This window comes from Neolamprologus brichardi, chromosome 7 (genome assembly GCF_056152115.1).
Source record: "Neolamprologus brichardi isolate AB-2024 chromosome 7, ASM5615211v1, whole genome shotgun sequence".
Classification (NCBI taxonomy): domain Eukaryota; kingdom Metazoa; phylum Chordata; class Actinopteri; order Cichliformes; family Cichlidae; genus Neolamprologus; species Neolamprologus brichardi.
In genome coordinates, this window is record NC_142110.1 from 13,535,831 (window position 1) to 13,555,507 (window position 19,677).

Here is a 19,677-nt window from a genome sequence, read left to right on the forward strand (position 1 = left end):
TTATATACGATCAGTGTTTCCTGCCTTTATGCTAAGCTAACTGTTTGCAGGGAGTAGCTTCATAGAGACCTGACAGTGCTGTCGTCTTTTGGGGCACTAACAGTAGACTATTTCATGAAATTTTAAGCTATTCCTTTAATTAATATCTCTACTAGTAAAAATGTTACACAATCGCTTGTTTTAATATCCTACTATTATGGTCACCATGACTGCAGTTCAATAAAAAGTCACACAGTGAAAGTATGCCGAAACAAATTATGGCTGCTTATTTTATGAATTTATTTCCAAATGTAAACTTCACTATTTCATGCATACAAGTTATGACAACATACATTATTCAACAATCTGTTAATTTTCATATTTGCATAGGACATGGTCACAATATATTGTCTAACATGTAAAAAATAATGCCATAAAAAGGTACAGCAGAGCAGCTAAGACCAGCACATTAGATGTGTGTAGAATCCCAGTAAATGTACAACTGTAATACTCGAATGTAGTGATTTTGGTTTGCTGTGAGAGAAAAAAAAGTGACACCTGAAGGTTAGAATGAGGTCATTGAAGAATGTACTGGCCATAGCTGAGTCGAGAGTTATTTACAATATAGATTATACTGGTGCTTAGAGGGGAAGCAGCACCATGGATTCACTACAACAGGCAACTGATGGTGAGGGGCAGAGAGGGACACGCAGAGGTATCAAGAGAGCAACGTTACACTGAGGAGGTACACTGAGGACAAACAGGTACAGGAAACAGAACCAAAAGGCTGGTGAGAGGCTCCCTCTTTGTATTCAAGGTGAGGTCACTGACAGCACTGTGAGCTGTATAACCTAGAACAGATTAATCTTTTAAGGGCAGAAATATCAGCTTAGCTTAGACCACCAACAAATATGGTCTGCAATTTTTCATAACATACCACTCTTTTTTTTGTCACTCACAAATTCTGAATTATCTTTTACTTTTATGAATAAATTGGATTTGATTCATCAAGTTATTTTTACGCTGTAAAAAAACAAACAAAAACAAAATAAAGTCGCTTACTTGAGCGAAAGGAGGTCCATATCGAGCACAACATCCACTGATCGACAATTACAGCACGTAAAACTGAACCCAGAAGTACAAATGGTGTTGGATTCACAATTACTGCAACATTCATCTTTTCCTTCAAAGCCTTTGGTAACAACAATCAAGAACCACTTTATACTTTTATGGCTGCTTCTTGAAAAGAAAAGAAAAAAAAAAAAAGCCTAAGACAGACTTTATTCATCCTTAACTTTTAAACATTTCCAAGCACAAAGAGCCCAAAAAGAAGAAAGAAGGGGTTAGATTTGGGACAACAGGAAACGTACCTTGTGCACAACTCACAATGTGTAAAACCTCACAGTTGAGACAGACTTCTAGTCATAACCGAAGAAAAAAAAATGCATTGGGTTGATGCAAGCAGCACATTTATAGTAAATGCAATGCGTCAATCCTTTGGAATGGTTGGGCGTCTGTCTTCATTAAGACTGATTTTGTCAAAGAAAATACCTGCATTAAGCCATTATACACTGCTTGAGTACTGAACAGCAAGAAAAGGGGGGAAAAAATGTAAATAAGAACCAAACAAAAACAAAGCTAAACACTCAAAATGTTTACATAAAGCGGAAAAGAAATATTTAACTTAGAACACCTACATATCAAATACGCAGCGTTGCTTTATTAAATCCTGTACATTACATAACGACATGTCACACTTTATAAAACTGTACATGTTTGTTTAATGTCTGATAGTAGCTATTTTGTTTTTTTGTTTGTTTTTCTTTTTTACCCTTAACATTTGTATCCTCTTTATGAAGTTATCGTTATAGTTTTGGCACACAATTGCATCGCGTCATGCTCGAGATCAGTGACGAAGAGTTCTGTGAGATATACTGATGTCTTTAACATGAACTCCTTAAATAAAATTGTTAGTTGTTCACACACTAGGCAACACTTAATTCACTTTTTTTATATATGTTACAATCAAGAGGAAAATGTTAACTGGTAAACAGTTAGTATCTTGTTGCGGCTGCAAGTCCTTCTGCTCTCACGGGTGTTGAAATCTCGATTCTTACTGGGATAACAATCATAAAGCTGGATTAAGAAATGCTGAAATAAGGTTTCCTAGTAATTACAGATGACATTACCCCCATTACATGAGCAAAAGTTGAAAATGAGATTGAGAAAGGATGTTTGAAGATTTTTGTAACAGAAAAATCAGCTTTTAAATCTCTTGAAATATTACCTTTTTTTGCATCTACAAGGATGTATGTGCAGGACTTGGCATTATCGAATGATTATAGAAAATGTAGCCCAGTGTTTTGGTTATTTATTTTTTTGTTTGTTTCTTTATTTATTTATTTTTTTACAAAAAAAGTCTCTCCGTCTTTACTTTTTCATTCAAGTAGGAACAAATGAAACCAACAAATATTTGTGCTACTCGTCAAGAAAATGCAAGCTACATGATGGATGTTTTGAAAAGATATTAAAGTACAACAAAAGTATTTCAAGAGGTATGAGTTTTGATAAATATACAACCTTAAATATTTCATGAGACAAAAAAAAAAAAAAGCAAAACAAAAGTAAGACTACATTGCTAACTCACAATGCGGTGGTCTCTATTCTTATGGAAAGCTCTAAAAAAAATAATAAAGAAAAATAGCCACTCGAAATCTGAAACCAACTTACACAGAGGTCACTAAGTTTCTTTACTTATAATCACCCCAAACAAACCTAAAACTTTCATTTTCTTTCTTCCTTCTCCTTTTTTTGGACGACAGGCTAAATGCAATAACCTGCATCCTGACATCAACAAAGTATTAGTTGTTCCTGATTAAAGGGATGAACCCCATGAATGGAGCTAAAATTGAGATTTCCGCATCAACGGTGCTTTGAACTGCTCTGCGAAAACCGCCAAATTCAAAAGCTGAAATGACCTGAAGACAATGCAAAATCTCGGAAAAACGAAAAGGAAAAAAAAAACGAAAAGCACGGACTATACATCTTTCTACAGAGAGGTTAATAATTATTTGACAACAAACACAAGTACAGTAAAAAATGGACATGTACAAAACTGTGTTCAATGGCCTTTTCTTTTGAATTATTCAAGTACATTTGGTACAGTGAGAAGAAAAAGTTTTGAGAAACTGCCTGTGGACGCCTTTATGTCACCGGTGCTGTCTGGATGGATTGATATACTGGGATGATTACACTGTCACAGTCGCTTTAATTCATATGGTAGGAGCTCTGTTTGCCTTACACAGTCCACTGACACTAAGGGGTCAAAGGTGTTTAAAGGGACATTTCACTCCAGAGTGCTCGATAGCGGGACTGTAGGTTTATGACGACATAATAGGCAACTCGGCCTGTGCCGAGGCATTCCTGTGTTTCCAGTGTGGTCGGACACTGACCAGCAGTGAACACTAAGCACCCAGGACCACCAGAGGAGGCTGGCAGACTTTATCTGTGCGGTAACTGATGTTACAACAAAATCCACAAACTGTGTCATATCTGCTTGGCAGATGTCAACCCTGAGGAAAATGTGCAGATTATGGATTAAGAGCTGATTACTGAAACCTACTTGAGGGTGAGCAACTGAGAAAATATTTGCTTTTTGCAAGAGAAATTTACTCTGCAAACCAGGTCAAACCTAAAACTTAAAAGAAAATGGACACAAAAAAGCCGTTCAACAGCAATTTCAAGAATTAGTTTGTGAAAATCAGCATTTTTTTTCTCCTTCTTTTCTGTGTAAAATCCTATCGCTTCTTCTGTCACTCAGAGCTGCTGATCAGTGGCATTCAAAGTGTCATCTTGCAGTCTGGAAACCCATTGAAACATCTGGCAGAGAAATTATGCTGCACGTGGCGTCGCGAGAGAAAACTACTGCATTCGATCGAAATAATGGCTGTTTTCTTTCTCGAGAATGTGACAGAGCTGATTCATCACAACTTTAAAGAGCGATGGCTGCTGTGAGGAACGAGGGGGACAAGGTCTGCCATTCATGGACTTCCACCTGCCAGACTGCCTCAAAGGGAAAAAAAAAAGAAAAAAGAAAGAAAGATCCACGCTTTCAAGGCAAAGTTAACATGCATATAGTGTCAAGCACGGGACTGCGGGGCAAGACGATGAAGCTAGCGCATGCGATTCGTGATGACAGCGGCCTGGAAGGGTCTGACGGGACAGAGCTAAAAGGCTGACCATATTTCCAACTGTAGTGCTGAAGCATTAAAGGAAAATGTAGGCATAACACAGACTGGCGGCGCAGCAGCAGCAGTTTTGATAGCCGTGCCTGTTTCCGTGGAAGGTTTACTGTGCCTTTCGCCTGACCTATTGAGGCATGTCTGTCTAGAAACACAAGTCAGCTTTCTCACGGGACATCTGAGCTTCACAGGCAGGACGACGTGAGGCTGGTGAGCACTGGACTTTTGCTGATATGTTCGTTTTGGTTCAGATGTTTTGACACCAAGTTTTTAAAAAGCCCCCCCATCGTTGTGAGAAAGAAGTTTGAAAGCAGCTGTTTGAGACCTCCGATTTATGAATTTTGGAGCTGTTACGTCCTCCTTGGAATTGTGAAATCTGACTCCTCAGCAGCAGGGGTTTCTGTCTGTGCTCGGGATGGAGCTGGATGCATCCCACCCACACTGCTTGAACTGTTGTTCATAGACTTTTTAGTCTTATCCTATAGTTTGGATCAGCCCACTAATTACAGCCATTTTTGGCTGGCTGTTTCTACAGTTGGTGGGAGGAGGGGAGTTGGGGAAGGAGAAGGAAATGGGGGTTGTCTGCGACTGGGTGTCTCCTCTTTTGTGCTGTTCAGCTCATGATAAACCTCTCCTTTTTTTAAATTTTTTTTAAATTTTTTTATCAGGGCCTGCCCTCTCTTGCCTGTTTACAGCAGATAGCTGCTTTCTTCCTTCTGTACTCAATGTTGCAATGTCACAGCAGAGCCCAGCTCAGGCCTGCCTAACACGGTGGCCTACATTTGACCCACAAGTCGGGCAACCTTACGCAATTTAGCAGACTCGGAGCTTTTACCGGTTTTTGACAGGACAGGTAGAGCCAGATGAGTAAGGATTCCCTGGAGAATGGCATGCAAGCACCGCTCCTGCAGGCTGTGAATTGCTTCTTTTGGGTGCAGCTGTTTCCTCCAGGGAAGCCACAAAAGGCAGAGCCAGGAGGAGGGAAGTGAGCCGGCATCTGGCTCTACCTGCAATACTGCCAACCAGCAGCTCGAGGCCTCAGTGAAAGGTGGCTTACAGGACTGAATAAAAAGCTTTCATTCATTCTTGTCTTTGGTACTTTTTCCGATGTGCTTGAGAGACGGCTAAACCTTGTTTCAACTTAAGTCCCTTTGTGTCCGTTTTGAGTGAAATGTAGGCCGATGAGGCGGCTTTTTCTTTTTTCTTTTTCTCTCTCTTCCTTTTCAAGCATGAACAGCTGCTTTGAAACTTGACTGTCTCTGTGGTTGGAACGTTTCTCTAACTTCATAAATACAAAGAAAACTCTTAACCCAATCCTTCTACAGTGCAGATTCACACAGTTTACACTGCACACAACCATTTCATGCAGTACACATTTAACCCAGTGTAATGTCAATAGATATCAACATTGCAAAAAAAGAAACAGATTTGGGTTTTGTTTTCTGTGGCGGGGCCTTTCTGATTGTTCCATTATTACACAGCAATCACATTAAATATGAAACCCCTCCCCAAACAAATGTTTGTGTATGCGTTACACATGACAGCGGGGCTAGTTTTTCCAAATATGAGAGCCAAAAAAAGAAGAAAAAAAAGAAAACAAAGAGTGCAAATTGTGTTGAGTGTAAGGCTGCTATATATGAACTGTATGTTTCTCTTCACCGTGTTCATTCTTTCAAGCTAACAAGGCCATCCCTGAGCAGGGCGTAAAATTCAACCCCTGTTGAATTTCAGAATAAAGTGATGAGTATATTGTGCAGTCAATGTGAGTACTGTTAAGTACTGTGGTCTTACAGAAATCACAACTGTCTTCAATCCTGAGGTGTGTGTGTGTGTGTGTGTACCCCTTCTCCTAACCCTTTCAAAAAATCAAAAATAAATTGAATAAAATCAAAGCGAAAATAAACAAACAAACAAAACAAAAATGTTTCGAAGATCTGTCAGGGTGTCTGTTTTTTTTTCTTCGTCTAGACCTTGTTTAGCTGACCGCGACCGTACATTTAACAAGTAGCCGTGATCAGAAGCCAAAAAAACACACAGACTGAATGCAGATATTGCCATCTGGGAAAGGCATTATCTTCTTTTAGGATCACGCAAGTAATTGCACTACAATAAGCAGTTATGTACATTATGGTACACCACAGCAAGCGCAGAAATAGCAAAGGGGAGGGTGGGGAAGGGGGGTAGCTGACAACTGTGCAACAAAAGTGTTATGATGAAAACACGGGCCTCACAGTCTCGAGGCAGAAAAGTGCGACCGGGTTTCAGTTTAAGGCGAGTTGGCTGGGCTGAGGGTGGGGCTGGAGGCATCTGAGCGGCTGTAGTCGCTGAGGGAGCTGGGACGTGTGGCGCTGCCGCCGTGGGGTCTTTTCAGCATTCCTGGCTGGAAATCCGAGTGTCGCCGGGCGTGCTTCATCAGGTGGTCGCTGCGCATGAAGCGCTTTTCGCAAAGGGGGCAACCGAACTTCTTCTCCCCCGTGTGGGTGCGGTAGTGGCGGGCCAGCTCATCAGAGCGGGCGAACTTCTTAATGCAGTCGGGCCAGGTGCATGGGAAAGGCCGTTCTCCTGCAAAAACAGAGGCAGAGCGTCAGACGAACCATATCCACATTTGTGCTTTATTTCAAGACAATTTCAGTTGATCATTTTTCCAGTTTTCATGCAAGCACCAGCCACTAGGGCTTAGAAAATGAAACCAACGATACTTTAAAAACCACCAAATAATCACAAGACAGTCAAAAATACCCAACCTCAGAGATGAAATGATCATTTTTAATGCACCTTTTTGGATTTTATTAAGGCTTAAAGCTAGATCTGTAGCTGCTTTGACAGTAGTGTTGATACGGGCAGGAGTAGCACACAGCAGCCTGCTAGCTCTCATCTATGCTAATTTCAGACATGAACTGGACCGGTGTTCTGACAAACCATCCTACTTTGGCAAAACGTCCTACCGTAAGTAGTTTATGCACATTTCTGCTGTCACATAGTAATTCCAGCACAAAGTTAAGTAGGTATGACGGTTTGCCACTTAACTTTGCCCATCAGAGTATGCTTGTAGCTCATATTCATAAAGCCAGGACGGTTTGCCACTTCATTTTACCCGTTAAAGTATGCTTGTAGGTAACATTCACAAAGGTAGCATGGTTTGGCACTTAATTTTGCCCGTCAGAGTATGCTTCTAGCTCATATTCACAAAGGTAGGATGGTTCGCCACTGAATTTTAGCTGTTAAAGTATGCTTCTAGCTGAGATTAACAAAGGTAGGACGATTTGCTACTAAATTTTAGCTGTTAAAGTATACTTGTAGGTCACATTCACAAAGGTAGGATGGTTTGGTAGGTAGGATGGATTCCTAGAACACCGGCTGACCTTGATTGCAGTTTTAGTGCCTTTTGCAGGAATAGGCTGACGTATAATATGGCTTGCTTTTCTAAGAATTTTAGGTGAGTGAAATGACAGGATGTTTTTACGTGCTGCATTTATATACTCTATATATGCAGTATGTTGATCAAGCTTGCTAAGAAATTATCGCTCCAGGAAAATCAAGATGGCGATGGTCATAAACCTAGTGTTTGGGCCATAAATCGAGAAACCAGAAACCAGTGAGTGACTTCGAGGTGGTTGCATTCATCCTTTAGAACGAGTCCATGGTTTTATGCCCATACGCATCACCCTGCCAGCAGCCTAGTTGCTGTTTTACATGATTGCATGTTTTCAAACCCATTTGTGGTTTCCAGCGTCTTTAAAATTCAACACAAACTTTGCAACTCGGGCCAAAGCATAACTTGATGGGATCACTGCGTTATGATAGAGTTGCTATTTCGAGCACATTTCAAGTCTCCGCATGCTGATTTTACCACTGTAGTGAAATAAACAGGAGCCAGCGGTTGCTGTAAAGGTCGACACAAAAGAATCGAAATGAAAATACTTTTAAAAACTAATGGGCGAACAGTGGGTCGGGCTTTTACAGGATATGTGATTTGTGGTAAATGAGGCGAAACGTGCCAAAGCTGCTCCAGTGCTTACGTTGTTAGCCTTTTAAATACAGTTTAATGTTAATGCAACGGGGCTTTTCACATTTACCAGAGGCTTTGGTGAGTCTCACTCAAATCAAATGAAACTAACTGATGATGAAGTGTGCATATTTCGGCACTCTGGTGACACAAATGGTGCTCGCCACATAATAAACAGCTCACCACAGTGCTAGTACTGACTCATCCTGGGACAACAGTCATAAGGTTATTCCATAATATATTAAAAGCCACAGAGATAACTTCAAACTGTTAAGAAACAGACAAACAAAAAAAAAGAGGTTTGAGCGATAAGACCTGGATGTAAATCACCTACAAATTGGAAGAGTACTGGAGGAGCAGCCACAGTTTAATTATCTAAGCTCCAGATGCTAATCACGCTCACAATGGTTACCCAGCCCATTTTCTAGCATGCAACTATCTGTGACTCGGCACATGGGAAATTACAACCTTCCCCCTCCTCCAACAGCCAATAAAAGTGGGCTCTGACAGAAATATACTCAAGGCCATATGGTACAGTATACTGCAATATATCCTGCATTTTCCTACCATACTAATATGGAAACAGTATGCAGTGAACCTAAATGCGGCATCCTGCATCTACTGGTCAATACTATATTCCATTTAGCCCCATTTTACTGAGCTCCTGCCCAACAATAGTGAAATCCAGCAGTCTAATTTTACCAGCTTGGCTTCACAGAGCGAAAGGAAACCGCAGGATGTGTTCTTCTAATGGTTAGGCTCTTTCTAGTGAATAAGAATAATCAATCATAATGTGCACGCCCGTGGCAGGGATTTGCAGTATGAAAGGGAAAAGATGGAAGGAGATGCGTGGATGTTTATAGGTGGCACATCAGAACACGGCTGCCAAATGATTTCTTTGTTCTGTGGTTTCCCTCTGGGCCACAATGGAAAGAGTGCTGTTAAGCATCAAACACTCAAATGCTACCTGATGCCAGAGAGTCTCAACAACAAGAACTCGGTGCACAAGTCTCAGTCCCTTCCCCCCACCTCCCCATACACTGCATGGTTACAAAACACGCCGACAGACAGCGCAAGTCTAGACAGTCCGGTCTGTGTTCCTGCCTCTGACGCCTCACCTCAGCTCCAGACAAACTCAGTCAGCCCTGCCCACTATAGTTCCTGCAGGCTCACACAAGGCTCAGTATATTTAACCACTGTAACTGACATGTATACATTTGCATACGCGCACCAAAACACAGCCCTGTCCCCTTTTCATAGCAGCTATTTATAGTTTTTAGCAAAGCTAACAAAGACACACATCCGTTCACGCGTGATGCAGCGTTACAACGTATAAAGAACGACGTGACTGTGTTTGTTTGAGCTCCTGGAGAAAAAGTAAGCAGTGAGGCGCTCATCTGGTTGACGTGGCTCCTAATGGAGTGATTTCATTCACTGCTTTATTACTAAAAGAAGAGACCAGCGCTGCCACCTGGCACTGCAAAAATTAGTTATTGGCCTAAAAGCACAGCTAAGTTTTGCAGGCTGCTTAAAGCTAAATAAGCAGTGTAACGGATCTGGCAACATTAATATTTAACCAGACACAAGAGAGCCAGACTGAGATATCCAGTCTATCTGCCCTGATACAGTAATGCGTAGTGGAAGCATCAGGTATCCAGCAGCAACTCTCTGAGATGGGTCAAATTATTTGCAGCTCCGTGACTTCTTGGAAAGGGCAGAAAGAAAGACACGGTGCCCATTTTCACCTCTCGCTGAGCAGCTTTGAGTTTTAAAGCCAACAATATGAATATTAATATAAAAGAAAAAAACCTGCCAGCCTTGAAATATCAACTCCCATAAAGGAAAAGCATGCAACTTCCCAATCAAGTGTTGTTTCGTAACACCGGGATTGGGATTTCCATGAAGCTGGTAAACATATTCTGCTAACATTGAGATGGTTTAGGGAACAAAACGCTTTCATAATGAGTGGAAATAATGAAAGAGCCTATCAGCCTGTGTGGTATGAGGGTGTCGCTTTTCAGAATTTTTCAATAGACTGCAGCTATTACTCAGCATTTCTGTAGAAAGGAGAATGCGGTAAGCTACTCCGCTTACCCAGCTTTTCTTCCTATCTGCTTCCAGTGTTGTCACAGCACAGCACCATAGTGACTGTGACGCCAGGACCCACCCATTGGTTATCCCATCTCTGGCATCACGCCATGCCAAGGGTGTGGTTTGTCTTTCTCCGAATGTGTAGAGGGCGAGCAGAGCGGGGGGTGGGTGGGTAATGAGGGAAGCTTTTCCCTAACGAACACAGTGACCCAGTTACCCATAAAATGAGTTACATCATACATCATGCACGCAAACTGTACCTCTACTAAGCACAAGTGTCCCCCCTCCAAGCCAATGAGATTATGTCACAGGTACTCTTGTTGTATAACTGTTCTCTGCGAGTCCACTGGGTCAGTGAATAAACAGCTCATCTCTGCTCCTCTCCCTCCATCTTCCTCTCATTCATATCTGAGAAGTTGGGCTCCTTGGTTTCAAGAGAAATGTTTAAGAGAAATGGAATCTGACTTCCCGGTGTAAGGGATGCTGCCTGCAAAAGAAAAGATCAAATCTCTTCTTGACGCGCACTGCAGTGGAGAAACTGAGCTCAGTCGCCGACCGAGAGCAGATAACATTCCTGGTGTGTCCTCAGGCATGGTCCAAACTCACACGGCAAACTTCATTTGAACTTGCTATAAGAGAACTCGACTAAATACCTGTGCAGGGTGAGAGGAGGGGCAAAAATACATCAGAGATCACCTTGAAGTTAACTGTGCCTGCACAGCGAGAACCAGAGCAGGAAATATCTTTCTCAGGGAGCTTACAAGAAAAACAAGGTGCACCTTACACCTACACAGAGGCAAACAATTCACAAAGAGAAAGTATGGAGCCTTGCTGTAGATCACGGCTCATTACAGTTGGAGCCACCTCACTTCAAGGCTGGTTTTGGTGGCACAGCCAGCTTGGCAACATGAAATGGGACACCACTAACTCCAATGGTAGGGCGCAGCACAATCCTATAATTTGGATCCATGTTTACAACAGACTATGACCTGAAAACAACCAGAAGCCATCTTTGCTGCCAGCAGACAGCCATTGATGGGGATTCTGGGTAGTACTAAAATGACTGCTGGGGCCCTCATCAACATAAACCACTGGAGCAGACAGGGTTAACCCAAGTGTGCCCAGCCTCTCCCTCCACACACACCATCATGTGCCAAGGTGATATAAACACTAACATCTGTGACACAGAACAATAAATATACATTAAGCCTTCTGCAGTTCCTCCTTTCTTTTGTTCGCGAAGCGGTATATGGAGGCAACGCTTTAGCAAAAATAACAACAAAAGCTTACAAATTTCTGTGGTCTGCACACTTGAGATCAAACCAACTGTTTCTGTGAATGTTAGTCTATGAACAATTACAGCCGTACCCCGAGTGAGAGAACAGACAAATTACCAGAAAATCAAAACATGTTTTCTCAGACGACTCCATTCAGAGTTTGCTGCAGACGAGAATAAGTCACCAGGAGCAACAAAGGACCTCTGGGTGTGTCAGGTGCTTGTGACGAGAATCAGCTTAAGCTTTTCAGGAGAAGCTCAAAAACAAGAGTATTTAACGTATTATCATCTTTTGTCGTCATTGAGAGGGACCTTGCTCGCGGTTGAATAGCGTGCCTATCCTTGTGGGGCCTATAGCTGTCAGGCTGTGAACAATAGCAGCAGACTCTCTTCCAGCAGGAGAAGCACTCCTGTAATGCATTTCAATCAGACAGGCTGCAAGTACTAACCGTAACTCACTCCACTCGGTCCACACCGCGCCGGGCTACCGACGTTCACACGGAGACATGTAGCAGGGGTCGAGTGCAAGCATCTGATTCCTGCATACACTTTGCTATACATTACTTCATCCTCTTAACTGTTTAAGAGAAAAGCGGGGAGGGGTTGCCTGCATTCAGCAGCTCAACAGATTTGCCTCAATTAGCTGGAATGGGCACTCTCTTTCAGCCTTGAGTGCGTGCTAAAACAACCTGCCGCTTTGATATGTTGCAGGCAACCTACTTATCTTTAAAGAAAGAAAAAAACAACAACAACGGTTAAACTGACGACATGCAAACAGCTGCTGCCATTAAAGGGTGTTTATAGTTGGTTCACAGAAGCAGGTGGGAGCATAGACGCGGTACAGTGCCAGCTTATTCTGCTGATAGAGTCTCACACTATAGCTCATTTGACTTAACCACCATCAAACAAAGGGCTACAACCCTGCTAGATCCTGAGAGGCCCCACCACACTGAAATAAGAGGACAGACAGATAATACCAACTGTCCCAGTATGATGCCTGATGCTCTTATGGTGAGCGGGACAGAAGTATTTTCATGTCTTACAGTGACTGATGAGGCCATCCTTCTCAAAAGACTCCATGAAATACTCCTCGTTTTGCACCCAGGGACCACACCCCATGATGATATGGTCTGCCACAAGTCTGATTTATCATGCAGAGAAAGGAGACACACCTTATGTACTGTAGCGAGAAGCACAGCCAGAAACAAAACACTTCCTCTGACGTTAGCTCACAGCCATTCCTCTCTTATTCAAGCTGCGATTAATATAACGCAGCAGACGCAGCCAGAGTCTAACTCTCATACAGAACACTGCAAGTGTCAGGCTGACAGGAGCAGGTTCTGCCGCTGAGGTCGCAGCCCTTCAGACGTTAATCAGATTAGATGCAGATGCAGCTGAATAAATGACCTACATCAATGGAGGGCATTGACAGTGAATATCCTGGTAACTGACCCCACCCCCACCATGCCGCACTGTATATTCTGTCTTTGCATTACAGATCCCTCCCTCACATGCGAGATGCGGTGGAGGTGGGGAAAAAAATGAAGAATGCACAGTGTTCCACAGGTCTGTATCCCTCTCTTCCTGCCGCTGGTAATCAACACCACACCACAAAACGTGGCCGGGCTCGGCCTCGCAACACAGCAGGCTTCAGCACCTATTTTGCTTTTCAGGCTGGAAAAGGGCGGGAGGGGCTGCTGGGGGAAACAGACAGAGCAGCTTTTATAGAGCTACTCTAGAGCTAACTAAAGAATACACAAGCCCTGTGGGCCACTGAAAGCAGCACAGCTCAGGGTACTGCCTGACAGCGACCTTTCAGTATTATGATTGTCCTCTATGCATGCCTGGGTGCTTAATCACAGTGAAATCAGGTTTATATGTCAACACCAAGGAAGTATCCTACTATCAGCTTTACATGTGCATATACAGGATAGCATATGGACAGCACGTGCGCCAGCGCATGCCTTGGAAATGTCTTCCATGGAGCAGAAACACTGCACCAGCAGAATAACAGAGAAGATGGTGGCTCCACTTTGGTTTTATTTACACCCTAGTAGACAGGATTCCTTATTTCTACTCGACACATACCGTCCTACGTGTGACCTTTATAAGGCAACAACATGTTGTGCAGGAGAGATGCCATTCTGAAATCTTACGACAGAAAAAACAAACACTTGAATGTTTGCATCTGTAAATTCCTGTCAGCTTGACATTGCTAGCATGCTAATCATTAGAGAACAAGGTGTACACTATTACAGCAGTACTATATTGTCATGGTTTCGAATACTGGCATTGAACATTTGCTACTTACTATGAAAAATAAAGGAGTAAAGCTGACCAAACACTGGAGAAACGATACTTTCAACCTGTTTATGGTGCTAAATGAAAAGAGGACCCTTGAAACAAAGAGTAGCTAACATGTACAAATCTCCCAAATCGAATCTAATAGCAAACAGTTAAGTTGCGACAGTAAATTCAAAAACAAAGATTTAAACCTGCTGCTAACACGACAGGAAAAGCCACAGGTTTTTTTTTAGGTTTTACCATGAGGGAATCATAACATCAAGGCAATCCATCCCATAGCTTCAATTTGAACCTGAAGTAGCTTGTTACACCACATTCCTCGTACAACATTTGGATGGGGACAAATGGAAACTTGTCTCAAGACTGAAGCATGAGCTTCTTATTACATGTCAGAATTAGAGCTCAAATGGGAGCAATGGTGGAAATCCTGCCATGTGGCAGGTAGACAGACAGACCTGCCCCAGTAGAGCTTTTACCGATTTCTGTGCCAAGGTTAAGGCCCAAGCAAGAGCAGGAAAACCCCATCTCCACCCTGCTACCTCATCAATGCCACCAGCCACACAGGAACATTGTGCACTCTGTGCAAAAGTGCAGCCAAATATAAAACCACTGGCAGTGAAGTTGTATATATAATCAGAGAGTCCTGTTGCTTTTTCCATGCGGAACTTGGGATAATTTTACATTTAAAAAGCGTAATTAACCACAGTTATTTGACTGAAAATAGACAGCATGCATGAATAACTGGGTCTACCAGGTGCTCCCGCTAATTTTTAGGGCACGCTTTGCAGCCATCTCGCAGTATTAGAGATACTCCAGCAGAACACAAAAGAGGTTCAGACAAAACATCAACCCAAGTGTAAAATATGGCATTAGACTCTTTGTCTTTGAGGAATATTGACGCTGTTCCTCCCTGTGATTCCAATAGATTCTGAATAGGTCTTCTACACTGACAAGATGGCCTTTTGTACGACCCAGCTGTGGAGGACACGGAAAGTCTGAGCTGTTATTGCTGAAGAATAGTCAAGGCCCATCTCTCCTTTGATGGTAGTCTGGGTGAGATGACCACAACAGAGTAATGAGGCTTCAGAAAGAACATCATGTACTCTCTATGGAAGCAAGACACACTATTAGAGACACTATTTAGAAAATAGAGCATCACTCTTAAAAAAAGGTGCTAAAAAGCCAGAAAGAACATGAAAATAAGAGGAAAAGGAACGCAAGAAATAATTTGAATGAATTCAAATGTTACACCGTAAATAGTATATGTATATATGTACATCGGTGTTACATGACTTCATTTTCCATATTGCAGGGCTAATGCATGTTTCACAGAAAAGGCCCACCTCCTGCACCACGAGATCAGACAAAAAGCTGTCTGGTCACCTTTGACCCTTAAACTGCTGCGCATTCCTCACCATACAACTCAGTGCAGCATAATGAGCAATTTAAATTCAGTGTGTACCTAGATGTCTGCTGCATTAGACAGTGAGTCTCAAAAGAAACCTACAATGAACCCTTCATAATCTCCGCTGAGAGGATCAAGAACATCTTTGCTCTCCCTGAGTGGCAAATTTTTCTACTGCCAGCAGTAACCACATAATCTACTGACAAACCATTACACAAAGACAGTAAATGAAAGCCCAAACATCACACTGAGTAACACGGGCCTTGTTGTGGACAGTTTTCATTAATGAAACCAATCACAGTTATTTCAGGGATGCTCAGTATACTGTTTATGAGTGTAACTGGAGTGGCCGCGAAAGGCTCGTCTAAAGAGTCCTAAAAACTTACAGGTTGGAGGAAAAACAGGCTCCATAGCTAATGTAGCTTGTTTAAGACACAAAAACACATTACATTTACAGTACACTAAACTCTAATTAAATTTACTATAAACTGTATAAGTAAGCGCATGTAAATGACATTCATAAAATAACACATAAAACATGTAAATATATGATAAAAAATGATGGTGACTCATGGGGAAGATTTGTTTTGACCTATTTATGGAATTGTGCTGAAGACACTGCTTTACAACAACAACCTACAGGTTTCATCTTCTCTTAAGATGCTAACGAATAAGACTCATAAGATATGCAAAAGCTGGGATGATGAGGCTTTGGGCGTTACAGGAGTCAAGTAAGGACGTCTTGTCCCCGGTTCTTTGTTTGGTGTCTATTACAGTGTTTTCCTCCTCAATTAGATAGTGGTGTTTGGCAGGAACTGACTGGGCTGGGATCCATTCTCTCTTGACTCTGCTAGTAGGGGCTGAAGGGAAGCACGCTGCCAGATTTTGGCTCTGTGAAAGCACTGCAAGATTGGCTGAGGCATCCCGGCTGAACTCAAATGACCCACATTCTGGGCCTATCCAATCAGACGGGCAGAAACAGTCATTATTTTCACAATTTATGGGACATAAACCAATCGTGAAGCCAGACGCCGAAGTGTATCCAAACAGAAAGGCAGGCGAAAAAAGGAAATGCTTAATAGGCACAGAGACAAGGGCAGAGTTAATACGGAGCAATGAAACTGCACTAAGCTCACATGGTTTGGGCTCAGGAGAAGCACCGCTGAATGCTGAAGGCTGGCTCTTTGAGAGTCCTGCTGGAAGTTTGGCTGAGAAAAAAGGCAGCTTAACTGAGATGACTCACGCTCTCTAACTATCTGGTAAAATAAGCAGAAATCATCCCAATTATAAGAAATTATAGACTGCAAACCAATCACAAAGGGGATTGGGGAGTGAATCCCAAAAGAAAGGAAATGGCTAATAGGCAAAAGGACAAGGACAGGGCTGAGTGACAGCAATAGAACTGCATCAGTAGAGAGACCTTTCATTTCCTTTAGGATGCAACTGAAGAAAAAGCTAGAGCCCTTTTTTATGCATGCACCAAATCTGTGTCTCACTCTCTGAACTTCCCTTGACAAACACTGATTGCATACTGCTACTACGACAGTTGCCACCACCTGCAGCTGATAAATAAAAACTATTATTTTCAATAACAATTTTAGAAAACTTGATTGCAACATGACAACAGCAAATGATTTTATAAATCTTCACAACCTGTGCCTAATTTTAGCCTGATTTTCAGATGGACAGTTCTTCCCACACCCTGTAAATCTAGTGATGGGGGGGGGGTAATCTATTCCACATAGTTTCAATCCTCTGGTTTAATTTCTTTCTCTATTCATAACAATTCTTAAGATGAGTCAAGTTCACACAATAAATTTGTATGCGATTCCTGTGATAAAGGTTTTGTTTTGTTTCTGGTCTGTCAGCTCGATATGTGTGTAGAAGATGATGAACTGCAGTATACAGAGCAGGACGGGAAAAGCAAAGGCTCCTCAGTCGAGGCTCAGCTAGCTGAGTCTGTTGCTGGCCAGATCAGCTGGCAGTCTGTCTAGCGGGGGTGTGGCACATCACAACAAAGGGCTTTGGGCAGACAGGCTACTGCACAGCTCTTATCAACCCCCCAATTTGAGTCGATCTACATCCTTCACTATCTCAGTAGCCTATTCTGCGGAATGCAAAGCGCAGATGTGGAGGTATCCTTTGGGAAGGTCACAGGTAGCAAACTGCCGATCCGGAGCGCATTTGCAAGGGTTTCTCTCAGCGGTGTGACGGCGCACTTGCTGGACTGCAAACTTTCAGCATGCCCACATTTATTTATTGCACACTTGGCTTATTCTCTAATGGGGACATTAGGCTGTATTTTGTAGGGTTTCGACTCTCGTGTTGCCGTGGTACAACCCAAAGTTTATTTTAATTAAAGCGAACAGAAGAACGCCCGAAATCTGATCTGTGTAATTTTGTTCTGCATTTGCGCTGCAGTTTGAACACAGTGTTCCATGCGGTGGGGTTTGTTTGTGAGTATGTGTGTGCTCCCGCGCACGCGCGTGTGCGTGAGTAAGGTGGGGGGTTAAAGGAAAGCCGTCACAAAGCTCTGAGACATGAGTGGGAGTGGCACTGTTTTGTAACCCCCGCAACCGAAATTAAAAGGACATTTCATAAAGTTCGCACAACTGCATTATGAAACTATACAGGCCACTGCTAAACTGAATGTGCTCATAGTATCCGTTCAGGGTGGATCCGTGGGTGAATATTTATGAGTCACTGACTCGAAACACAGCAATCATCTCCTCTGTACACATAGCGCTATGAATGTACGAGAATCCACACTTTTGGTATCTCAGTGTTTTAAATCATCCCATCCGTTCTCAGATACATAAGGGAAACCCACGTTCACAGCAACAAACATCCAATGCACCCAATGAAACTGACCTGTGTGTGTCCTTAGGTGGGCTTTGAGGTGGGATGATTTGCCATAAACTTTTTCACAACCTGAATAGTGGCATTTGTGCTTTTTCTGAGGCGGCTCTTGCTCAGTTCGTCCCCGCGGCTTTTTGCCTCTTTGTTTGAGAGAAGGATCGGAGATGGTGGAAGGTGTGGCAGATTTTCCATCATCTCTAAGGTTCGGCATGCTCTCATCTTTTATTTTTGCCTGCTCGGCAACACTGTTGGGAGTCTGCTGGTTAAAATCCGCCAGAATCCGCGCCACCACAAAAAGAGAGGAGTTATCCTTCACCAAAGGCTCCTTAATTTCCTCCCCGTTCTTGGAGGAGGATGGGATTTCTGGTTTAATCTCCCTATTCCCTTTAGGAGCATGAACAATTGCACGACTGGACATTGAAACAAGGCACTCTGCTGCAAAGTGATCCATTTTGTCTTTGAAAGAGCCCCCTCTGCTTCTTAATGACATTCACAAAAATCAAATAAAAATGATCCCGTGAGAGGGGAAGAAAAAGTACTTGTTCCGTGGTTCCCTTTGTGTAGTGGTGGTGGTGGTGGTGGAGAGGAGGAGGTCGTTCTCATCAGAGAGAACTGACTTTATGATCTTACCCGGCTTTCCAATATCATCAACATCCTGTGCAAGAAACGCCTAGGACAGAAATGCAGACAACCTCCCCTTAGAGAGAGCGAGCGAGCGAGCGAGAAAACAACAGAAACCCAAAGTCTTTGTTTAGCGCAACGACGCTGGTAAGAACAAGAAGTCTAGAAACTTGGATGCGTTAACTCCCATCGCGGCTTCAAACAGTCTCCAGCATAGTGCGTGTCTCCCGAGCGCCTGTTCCTGCTCGGTGTATCCATGCTGGGGGCGTGTCGACCGGCGACGATCGGGCAGCATCGTCAGAGTAGCCGCTCATTCATTGGGCGCTGTCTGTCCCCAAATGCACCAAACTTGAAAGTTTCACCACAGGTTGCCTCCACGCATTTCACATGATGTATATCTCGCAGGCTGCAAAGTTAACAGATCTTAAAACATACAACAGAATCGTGCGGAGTGGCGCACAAAAGCTTCCACGCGCTTTGGAGTTTTGTCCACCGATGATATCGGCAAAGAGGTGTCTTTAGATCCGAGAGGCATTCTGCAGCAAATATAGCCTGGATATACAGCTAGAGTGATAATATACTCGGCTATAAGAGGAATACGTCCAACATGTGGTATGCGGCCCACAGACGTGGGCGTGTCCACAGCGCCACCAACACCACTGGTCTGGAGCAGCGTTACAGTGCCCAGCACCATTGGAAGAGAGCATAGAAGTACAGGTTTAATGGACTTTCACTTTATTTAAGGTGTTGTTGTTCTACTTTCTGCTTATGATCTACTATAGTTTAAAGGTTAAACTATAAATCCCTTTTTACACTTTGAAAAACAATTATACAAAACACAAAATGACTGTTTTAAACTCTTGCATGTCATCATTTTCTGTGTAATTAACCTGTA

General features: G+C 42.8%; 1 protein-coding gene across 1 annotated transcript; it reads right to left on the reverse strand.

Annotated features, from left to right (window-relative positions):
- Positions 1-255: 255 nt before the first annotated feature.
- On the reverse strand, positions 256-19,379 carry klf13 (Kruppel like factor 13). The gene is made up of 2 exons (XM_006789307.3): positions 18,174-19,379; positions 256-6,782 (listed from the first exon to the last, which is right to left on the reverse strand). Exons 1-2 carry the CDS (start codon positions 18,649-18,651, stop codon positions 6,487-6,489), a joined length of 774 nt encoding a protein of 257 aa, XP_006789370.1. The 5' UTR covers positions 18,652-19,379; the 3' UTR covers positions 256-6,486.
- Between the last annotated feature and the right edge of the window lie 298 nt (positions 19,380-19,677).